Source organism: Gavialis gangeticus, unplaced genomic scaffold (assembly GCF_001723915.1).
Source record: "Gavialis gangeticus isolate Ggan-Ray unplaced genomic scaffold, GavGan_comp1, whole genome shotgun sequence".
NCBI lineage: Eukaryota > Metazoa > Chordata > Crocodylia > Gavialidae > Gavialis > Gavialis gangeticus.
The window spans coordinates 101,274,216-101,284,908 of record NW_017729031.1 but is presented as its reverse complement, the minus strand read 5'-3'; the positions used below and the strand labels follow the sequence as shown (position 1 = coordinate 101,284,908).

The 10,693-nt window shown below is 45.9% G+C and overlaps 1 protein-coding gene across 2 annotated transcripts in view; it reads right to left on the bottom strand.

Annotated features, from left to right (window-relative positions):
* KLF7 (Kruppel like factor 7) overlaps positions 1–10,693 on the bottom strand; it is a 105,006-nt gene that overhangs the window by 40,513 nt on the left and 53,800 nt on the right. For both annotated transcript variants that reach the window (XM_019523458.1, XM_019523459.1), the window contains exon 2: positions 490–1,102. In XM_019523458.1, coding sequence (XP_019379003.1) covers positions 490–1,102 — 613 coding nt within the window. The remainder of the gene's footprint in view (positions 1–489; positions 1,103–10,693) is intronic.

The following is a 10,693-nucleotide window of genomic DNA, read 5'->3' as shown; positions in this document are numbered from 1 at the left end:
CTCTCTCTCTCTCTCTCTCTCTCTCTCTCTACTCCCAAACCACATAGTTCAGATTTGGAATAAATCTTTTTACTTCAAACAAGAACATAAAATTTACTGACAGAAGTTTCTGTTTCAAGCAATTAAGACTCGACTAAAATTAAAATTTTTCAAAGCTCCCTTTAGGAATTGTGAAGCCAAATGTTGTATTTTAATGATGATATTTTAATAGGAATTGGGTATCCAAGTCCCTAAGGTAGCCCAAACAGATTGTGAACCAAAAGATCTTGATAGCGCATGAAACAACAGGTTGATTGTAGATAGTTAATTCCCCCTTCCCTTGAAACAAGAGCACAGAAACTGACCCACTTTTTTTCCATCACTTACACCATCGTTTCATAGCTAGTAGCATCAACTCTGAGAAGTGGAAGCCTTTAAATAAAAAATAAATGATATGGTTATAGCTAGGCAGTAGGGGGACAAGAAGAGAGAATCACCCTACACAAGTACCTGTGTGAGTCCTCTGGTGAGCCTTTAAATGGGAGCTCTTTGTATAAACCTTCCGGCACCCATTAAACTGACAGCGATGAACCCTCTTCTTATTTTCTGGGGATGCCTCACCCCCTGCCCCTCCTTGTTCACTGTCGCTCTGCCCACTCTTTACTGTGCCCGCTGTTGCTGTTGCCACTCCCACCTTCACTGAACTCAGCGAAGCCTTCTTTGCCACCAGTTTTAATGTTACTGTGCCATCCACTGCTGAGAGAGTTTGTGAGGTTTTTACCAAATGGCGGCTGAGCTCAGGAGAGGAAGGGGGTGTTAATGAGGTCACTGCGTTGAGTTGGGCCTGGTTGACGGTGGTGTAGCCCTCTATAGAAGAGCTGGTGGGCTGCAGGCTGAGGCACGTCTCAGATAGCAGTTTGTCCCGTGAAAGAATAATGTCCATGTTGGTGCTTTTGTCACATGTACTCGTCTCCACAGGTAACAGAATGGGGTCCAGCCGTCGGATACTGTCCTCTGTATCTGGAACGGAGGCAGCATGAAGAAAACAGTCCAAATCCTCACCAAAGCTCTCTGAGATCTTCCTTGGCTCTGTCTGAAGATAACGTTCCAATTCGAGGCATGTCTGCAGAAGGTGGGGAAGGAAAGAAACCAACATCAGAAACCAATTGTGGGATTAACCACTGCCTAGGGCTGGGGAACCAGCACAGTAATCTGTGTCCAGAACAGTTCAAAAATAATCCTGGTACACACAAAACATTTATAGAGAAGGTACTGAAATGGATCTTCTCCTGTAAAGCAATTAGTCACTGGGCATAAACTTTTCCAATACAAGGAATTTAATTTCAAGATCACCTGAATCCAAAGCACAGGTTGGCAGGGGCTCAGTTTACACTTAAAAATGGCACAATTTTGATGAAGCTCTTTAGGGCTAAAAACAGACATTTCCAGATAACCAGTTACTTCTACTGGAACCTGAAAAGGCCTACGAGAATGGAAAATGTCGTCATTTTAGAGTTTTTTATGACACTGTGGGCATGGGACTCTGTAGGCCAGATACTTGACCTACATGCACATGTTATTTACACAGATCTGGAATAAGTTTCTGCAACACAAAAACTACTATCCCCTCTCTATCATAAAAGTTTCATTTGCATTAGCATTAGCATTAGCGTGGGATGAACCACATTACTTACATGTAGGTTGATGTAAGCCATCCTCAACAAGTCAATTAAACTTTGTGGCAGCATATCTTCAACTATTTTCCGTAACCCACATCATTAGTATTTACAGAAAACAGTTAGAAATAGTTGGGGGGGGGGGTTTCAAAACTCCATTTTTCATACCCTGCTATCTGAAAAGCGTGGCTGATTTGGCAAGATGACTGTAATCCAATAGGACTTGAAGGGAGACAAAAGTTCTAACAAATATGTTTTAAGAACCCCTGAAAGTTACCCTCAAGACAGCATTTCAATAGATAATAAGATTCACATTTTAGTCTGATTTTCAAAGCAGCTGGTGGGATTTCAATGCCCAGTTAAATCTCAACCTGAAATTCCAATACCTCCCAACACTCTGGCTGGAAACAAACACCTATACTATCAGGAATAGAGTATACAGGTTTCATCAGCAGGTGTATAAATGACTCCCATTCATAGGTTTGGAAGGTGTCGAGAATTCCTTTAAGCTCATCACTGATGTAGGATTGAGTATTGTCTTTGCCTTGCGTAATCTTGTGGGAGTAATTTTATGTTTAGGGACAGAAGGAAACATTTTGCAAGCAATGAATTTAATTGTTTTTCTTTTTTTTAGTGATAAGTGTTCGAATTTGCTCCTTCCTCTGGAATGACAGCATGGAGATAGAGTCCATGGTAGAGCACAGACAAGGCAGTGATAAATGAAACTGAGAGCAGCACAGCAGTTTACCTCAAAGATACCATTTTCAGGTACGTAATTTTATATATTACATGTCTATCCATGCCAAGCCTGAAGCTAGGAGCTCAGCAGATCAAACCCATATTAGTTCCAACATTGATTACCTTAGTCTTGAGCAAGTCACTTATATTTTCCCTACTTCGGTTTCCCAACAGTCCGATGAAGTTGTTGCATCCTAATCCACCACTGAGTAATTGATTTTGGAAAGCACTTTAGAGATGACTTTCTTATTCTTTGGCCTCCCCCCAGCAAGAAGGCCAAGATTTTTAAAAATGTACTGATTCTGGTTGCCCCACTGAAGATACTGTAAGCGCACTGCTGCACTTTCCAGGCTGCTTCTGACCCCTGGCACTTTAAACATGGCTCAGAGACCACTTCATTTATACTGACTTGGTTACCATGGGGTATTGTGGGAACAGCAAAACAATGTTATTCATAAAACTCACTTGGGCCTGCTCTGTCAGGATGAGTATCAATTCAACAACCCCTGGGTTTCCTTATCTTCACCAAGGCTGTGTCCAGACAAATGCAGATGTCTGCAGCACCACATACTGCACAATCAGTTGTTCTCCACAGTGCAAGGGAGCAGTGTGGAGGGGTTTTTTGGCTCTTGGATATCTAGGAAAAATGTGGAGTGTTGCACACAGCGGCAGCATGTGCCACCCCAAGCCAGAGCCTGCCAGCCAGGCATACTCCACTGCCAGCCAGGCTCCATGCAGCAGGATTGCTGCTGCTGCAGCCCCAGGAAGCCCCCAAGACCTCAGGTAAGGCTGCTGGGGCCAGCCTCTCCTACCCCATCCGAGGTAACTTGCCATGTGCCACAGGACACGTGGTATAGGCATTCCCCAGGGACGACCAGCAGTGGCAGAAGCTGTGCCAGTACTAGTTGTCCCCAGGGAAACAAATGTCTATGCACATCTGGACATGACACAAGGGTACACAGTGGTAAAGGTACTCCAGATATTGAAACAAGAGCTAATCCCCATTATGTTTCTATCAATTCATATAACCTCTATTATACTAGCACCTGAATGCTTCAATGGTTTTTTTCTCACAAGTGCTCCACTAGGCAGGAAAGCACTGTTACTCTTCATCACAAGGAAAAGTAGGACACAGGATAAATGACTTGTTTGACATCACTGCTGAAGTCTGTGGCAGAACAGGGATTTGAAAGCCAGTTTCTCATGTCCTATGCTGCCAGTCCTACCTTTCCTCCCTATGGCCAGGTACAGACATTACACTTCTTATTGGTATAAGTGATTGGATAACAGTCTATACCCATAACAGAATAGACGCTTGATACAGACTGGTTTAAAAATGGCAGATCCCAGTCTAAGATTTTCCCCCTCCACCAAAGGGAAAACGTGTGTTCTGTTCACTACTGATCTAAACTACACCGTTTACAGAAAACCGTGTATCTTAGATTGATTCTGCCTCAGGCTTTTTGAATGTCTGTACCTAGCCTATGTACACAAAAAGACAGTATTGTATTCTTGGGGCAGATATGCACTTTCTCTTCTACATTATCACTAGAACTGCTATTTCATGAAGAAACCACTAGAACTGCTCTGTTTCACAAGGAAATAGAGACTGCAGCCAGCAGAGGATCCTTTTCTTTTTCAGTTAGTAGTTCAAATGAAGCCTCTGGTAAAAGCCAAAACCAAGCTGTCAGGTTATTTTTTTCCCCTGTTCCCCTCTTAGTAATTTTCAAATTCCAAGAATAAAAGTGTAAAGCTAATTCAGTACAAATTAAAGTTAAGGACTTGAGATCCCTGTCCAAGTTCCTGGTATGTTTCTCTAGCTGACAGTCCTGTTTCGGAAGTCGAGAGAAATCGCCTATTTGTATTTTTTTCCTTTTTCATTAGTTGTTTTGGAACAGCTCCCATTTCCTCCTGCACAATGCAAATCAGCCCTGGGAACAGCCGCCCATTTCATTCCCCATTTGCTGCTTAGAAGAGGAAGCTGGTGAAACAACTGGAATCGGCATTAAACATTCAAGCAAGTTGTCACAGCTTTGCATGTTACTGCTGCCTAACCTAGCAGGGAAAGTGTGTGTGAGCGTAGGAGAAGTTTTATACCCTGAAACAACCCCCACCCTCTGCTTCAAATGAATGCTGTGCATTTGCTTTGTGGGGGAGGCAAGTTCTCTCAACATTTGCTTAGAAACTTTCTCTCTCCCTCGCTAACAAAACTCCCAGGCAGCCGCAGCAGTGCCCACCACTAGTGAGAACGCGCTGATCAGCTGTAAGATGAACAACTGTTTCCTGAACTAGTTACAGATCCCACGGATATCACTGTTGTGGGTGCCAGTAATGACTTTATAAGCCTGTCAGTCACAGGCCTACTCTCTCACTCGTCTCAGCAAATGAGCAACACCACAATCACTGCTGCTTAGGTACCAAAAATGGCACGTAGCATCCTGGGATGCGTACCACACGAGCCACGGTGCCTGGGCTACCCATGCTAGACAGTGATATAAGGCAGGCTGCTCTTGAGGAAAGAAAAGGGTCCTTTTCTATGTAAGCAAGGAACCTGACACAGCAAGGAAAACAGATCCAACTTGGGATCACAAATCTCTCCTGGGGCATCACAACAGATGTCACAATGGAGTTGGTGGGGAGACATTCAAAGGTGCAAATAGGAGGTAGCACGCATTCCCTTTGATCTGCAATGAGGTGGCGATCTATGAAAATCCCCCCTCCCCCCATCATGAAAAGGATGAAGCTTTTCAGCTCCCCCTGCTCATTTAATTTTGGCCTTCTCGTCCAGTTAGCCTTTGTCCTCTGGGAAAGAAACAGAGATTTGGGGCTTAATAAATAAAAAGCTCCTGAGGGAGAGAAAGCATAATCCTAGGTTAGGGCAAAAAGAGACAGACAGAGACACACGGCCATTAAATCCAGTGACAGTCACATGACATTTCAATTGCTCTAACATTAGAAGGCCTGTGTTCTGTCTCCTCATTTCCCATAGAAGGAGCAGGGAGGCACTGTCCCTTTAAGGCATAACTACCCCCATGACAACAATAGTAGTCCTGACAGTTTTTCAGCTTCACCATTAATTTTCCATAAAGAGCAGTTTCTCAACGAGCCCTTTTCAGGCAAGTCCTGATGCTTCAGAAACCTGTAATTATTCTTGGTTCCCCACCCCCCACAGTCTTTGCACCTGTGTCAGTTCAAGACACCAGCTGGTCATGTCTTGCCTTCTGCCTCTGAAATCCAAAACTAGCAGATCAAGCCCATCTCCCCACAGTGGGAAAGAAAACGACCAAAAGCAAAAGAAACAATATAACAAACACCATCTTCCCCCTCCTCCCCCCCCCAATCCCTCCACTGAGCCCATAGGAAAACAATATTGAGCCAGGAAAGCTTTTCATCTAATCAGCACTGCAGACAAAGCCACAAAACAAAAGGGAAATGCCTGATGGGGTTAACACCACTGCTTGCCTTCTTTTTACCCCCAATCCCAGTCCCACCTGCTGCTGTGTTGAGGAAACGCTGGCACTTACACGAAGGGACAAAGCTTCTTTCCTCATGAGCGCTCCCATGCTTGGGCTCAGTACCTTACATGACTTTCCTCTGTCTCCATCCCAAGTCACTGGAGGAAGCAGACTCTGGTTGCTGGGCTGCTTTGTATTTCTATAGGTGCCAGTTTTCTTCAGCACCTCTCAACACATCATCACATAAGTTCACCCTCAGCCTCAAGCCCTCAATCAGAGACAGTGGGATTGTCCGAGACGTATACCAGTAGACATCTGACTTCCATTATACTGCCCATTTTGAGGGATAGGATGACACATCTGTCTCCAACATCCTCCATTCCCCTCCCCAGCCTGGGTTCATTGGATGCTATGCTAGCAAGTGCATCCATTATTGCCAGCTGGAGTGGAGGCCACTGTATGACTGTGACACAGCCAGTTCACGGCCCGGTTCTACCTCCCTGGAGCCCCATGCTGCCTCCAGCCAATCCCAGCACACCCAGATTAGGTCCAGGCCACCTCTGTGTACCAATCTACCATGTAATCCAGCCCACAGGGGCCCCCACGAGTCTGGAAATTTGGCCGAAGAACAGCAATTGCTGCCACCACTCCCCTACCACCAAATTTTTAGACTTTTGGGGACCCTCAAGACCAGATGGCATCACTTTAGGGGCTGGATCTGGCCTGTGTGCTGGAGGTTGAGCACCCTTGCTCTAAATGGTCACAATGTGTTTGTGATGGAATGAGGGGGAATTTGGGTCTTGAATGAAGGACAGTCCCTAAGCAATGTGAACTGAAGGATATGCTTATTGTCCTTTAGGATGGTGTAATGTAGGAACCCTGTTGGATGTCTATGGATAATTCCTGTCCAGACCTTATGTAATTTAGAGCAGTAAAGACTCCAACTGGAAGAGGCAAATGGCTTGTGTCAAGTACATGATAATATACATGAGGCTATTGGTTGCAGTCAGGCTGTTTTTTTCAGGCTAGGCATCAAAGGTGACCAGATGCTTCAACCCACCTGCCCTGATTAACAGAGGTCATTTTCTTTGTACTTGCTTTTTGATTCAGCAGCTAAAAGTACAGACAATTCACGGCTGACAAATAATAGGATGTGACTGCACTAGGCTCTATGCTCACGCAAAGGGCTTGCAGTCTTGCATGTGGACTTTTCCTAAAAGACCTCAGCTGGATTGATTCTTCATTTCCAAATACAATTGCAAAAGAGCCACTTTCACAGCAAGCATCTGTATTGCATCAAGTTCTCAGGACACTGAATAGAAGGTAACTCCAATGCCCACATAGGTAGCTAACAGCACTTTTGGCTTTTTATGTAAATCTATCCTAGGCACAGCTGGTGAATTCAAACTGGCTGGTTTGCTGCCGGCCAGGCACTCTGGCCAGGAGTGAAGAGGCTGCAAAACACCCCACTCCTGGCTGGCTGCAACCCTCACCCCACTTGGGTGTGATGCTCCACCCACCCCACCAGTCTGAGTTTACCAGCCATGCCTGGTCTGTCCTACAATATTACGTGGACTGTTGAGCATCTGGGTGAATGCAGATACTTTCATACTCAAGTTGAATATGAAGAGTCAGAGCCTCAGATGGAATAAACCAGTGTAGCTTCATTTACTTCAGTTGATCTATGCTACATCAATGGAAGATCTAGCTGGTATACTATGTTGCTACCACCACAGCCTGTGCTAGCACTGATCCAGCGTGATTCAAAGTTTAGCGCATATCAGTTCAGAAAAGCATGCCATGTAATCCACATGCTTCCTTCCCTCCAACACTCTTTCTGTTGGAAGTAATTATAATGTATTGAACAACATCAACATGCTCTACTCTGTACAATACAAAGAGTCTGAAGCCTCAGTGTTTTTCTCTTGGAGTCAAAAGTGAAACAGATCTAATTTTCAAAAGACTTGCTGACCTACCTCTATCTACTGCAGATAAAGGAAATTTAATCACTGACTTCAATAGGAGTAAGTGACAGTCAACATGGTACACTTTCATATCTCACCCTATGGCTCAGGCTGCAGTCTCAGGGTTGGAAGGGCTGGATGGTTTTAAATCTGCAGGCCCTGATGCCCTCCACCCACGAGTGTTGAGGGAACTGGCTGGGGGTCATTGCTGTGCCCTTGGCCTGGCTGTACGAGCGATCGTGGTCCATGGGCCAGGTGCCTGGAGATGGAAAACTAGCTAATGTGGTCCCCATTTATAAGAAAGGGAGAAAGAAGCACCCAGGAAACTATAGGCCCATAAGCCTCACATTGGTCTTGGGGAAAATCCTTGAAAAAATTATCAAGGATCACATCTGTGAGGGGCCAGCAGGGGAGATCATGCCCAGGGGAAATCAACACGGGTTCATCAAAGGCAGGTCCTGCCGGATCAACCTGATGGCCTTTTATGACCAGGTAACTAAATCCCTGGATGATGGTGTTGCCGTGGATGTAGTCTTTCTGGACTTTAAGAAGGCCTTTGACACTGTCTCTCACCCCATTCTCATTAATAAATTGAGTGACTGTGGCATTGATGCCTACACAGTTGAATGGGTCAAAAATTGGCTGATGGGGTGCACCCAGAGAGTGGTGGTGGATGGGTCGTACTCAACCTGGCAGGATGTGAATAGTGGGGTCCCCCAGGGCTCGGTCCTGGGGCCTACACTGTTCAACATCTTCATCAGCAACCTGGACAAGTGGGTGGAAAACACATTGTCCAAGTTTGCCGATGACACCAAGATGTGGGGAGAGGTATGCACACTCGAAGGGAGAGAGAGGCTGCAATTTGATTTAGACAGACTACAGAGGTGGGCAGATGGTAATAGGATGGGGTTCAATGTAGATAAATGCAGGGTGCTGCGCCTGGGGAGAAGGAGTCTACAGCATACATACAGGCTGGGGAGCTCCCCCCTTGTGAGCACAGAGGCGGAAAGGGACCTTGGAGTCATTACTGACTCCAAGATGAACATGAGCCGCCAATGCCAGACTGCAGCCAGCAAAGCCAACCACACCTTGTCGTGCATCCAAAGATGCATCTCAAGCCGGTCCAGAGAGGTGATCCTCCCCCTCTATGCAACTTTGGTCAGGCCACAATTGGAGTACTGCATCCAGTTCTGGGCACCGCACTTTAAGAAGGATGTGGCCAGCCTTGAGAGAGTTCAGAGGAGGGCCACCTGCTTGGTTGGAGGGCAACAGGGCAGGCCTATGAGGAAAGGCTGAGGGACCTGAATCTGTTCAGCCTCAGCAAGCGGAGGCTGAGGAGGGATTTGGTGGCTGCCTACAAACTCATTAGGGGAGATCAGCAGCAAATAGGAAGGGCCCTATTCTCCCCAGCAGCACCTGGGGTGACGAGGAACAACGGGCAGAAGCTGCTGGAAAATAGGTTCAGGTTAGAGATTAGAAGGCACTATTTTATTGTTAGGGTGGCTAGGATCTGGAACCAACTTCCTAGGGAAGTGGTCCTCGCTCCTACCTTGGGTAAATTCAAAAAGAGTTTGGATGACCACCTGTCTGGGAACATGTGATCCCTGGGTGTGATCCTGCCAGTGGCGGAGGTTCAGACTAGATGATCTGTTCGGGTCCCTTCTGACCCCAAACTAGTATGAAACTATGAAACACTGTCAATCTCAGATATTTCCAATTAAGTTAGTGGGGTTATCCCTGACATTCACATCCATGTAATACTTCAAAACTAGCCCATCTATATGGGCCCTTAAAGAAAGAAGTTTCAGCCCATTTCTCTAGGGAATCATCATGGTACTTATTTCCTGAAGATCAATAGTGGGTTAACCAAAACCCAAATACTTAAACTGAACTAAAGACTCAGGAAAAGACCTAATCAACATTTTCAATTGATTTCTCTCCTTTATTGATACTGAGATATTTAATTATATCTTGATTTTAGATTTTTCTAGCAATCTATGGAAAGTTTTCATCTGAAATGTGCTACTTACTTTAAGTGCCATTTTATTGCAGATATAATGGGACATCAAACACCAAACTTGGAAGCTATCCAGAACCTAATTAAGAAGCTTGGTGCTTTGATTGAGTTGTGACAGAAAATGAAAATGGTGACTGTGTTCTACAGGCTAGCATGATCTACAGCAGGGGCAGGCAAAATATGGCCTGTGGGCCAGATCCAGCAAGTCAGATCCAGCAAGCCAGGCCATTTTATCCAGCCCATGGGACCCCTAAAAAATTTTAGAAAATATTTCTCTGCTCCTGGCTGTCTGTCAAAGATGACACGATCCAGGGGCAGTAGGACCCAAGGGGAGCCATCAGCAAGATGCAGGAGCCCAGCTCCTCCCCACCCCCAGCCATTTCCCTGCCTTCCTTCCCCGACACTGCTTAACAACCATGTGGCTCCCAGCTGCATCGATGAATCACAGGAGCACAGGGCTGCACCAGTACCCTGGGGCTGTGTGTATGTAGGGAGGGGGGGTGTATGTAGGGAAGGTAAGTATGTATATGTTTGTGTGTGTGTGTGTTTGTTTGTAGGGTGAGTCCCACATACACACCCCACCAGACACATGTACCCACACCTCCTCACACACCCCAGCCACCCCCCCATAAGCCCCAAACCCACTCACACCCCACATATCCACACACACACCCACATGCTCCCTCACCCCACACCTCCCACATCTATCCACCCCCACAGACACACCCATACCCTCCCCCACATCCCACATACCCACACACCCACAGCCACCCACAAACCTATACCCACCCCCACCATATACAAGAGTAAGACTTAATTTTAAGCTATTATAGTTTCATAGTTTCTAGGGTTGGAAGGGACCTG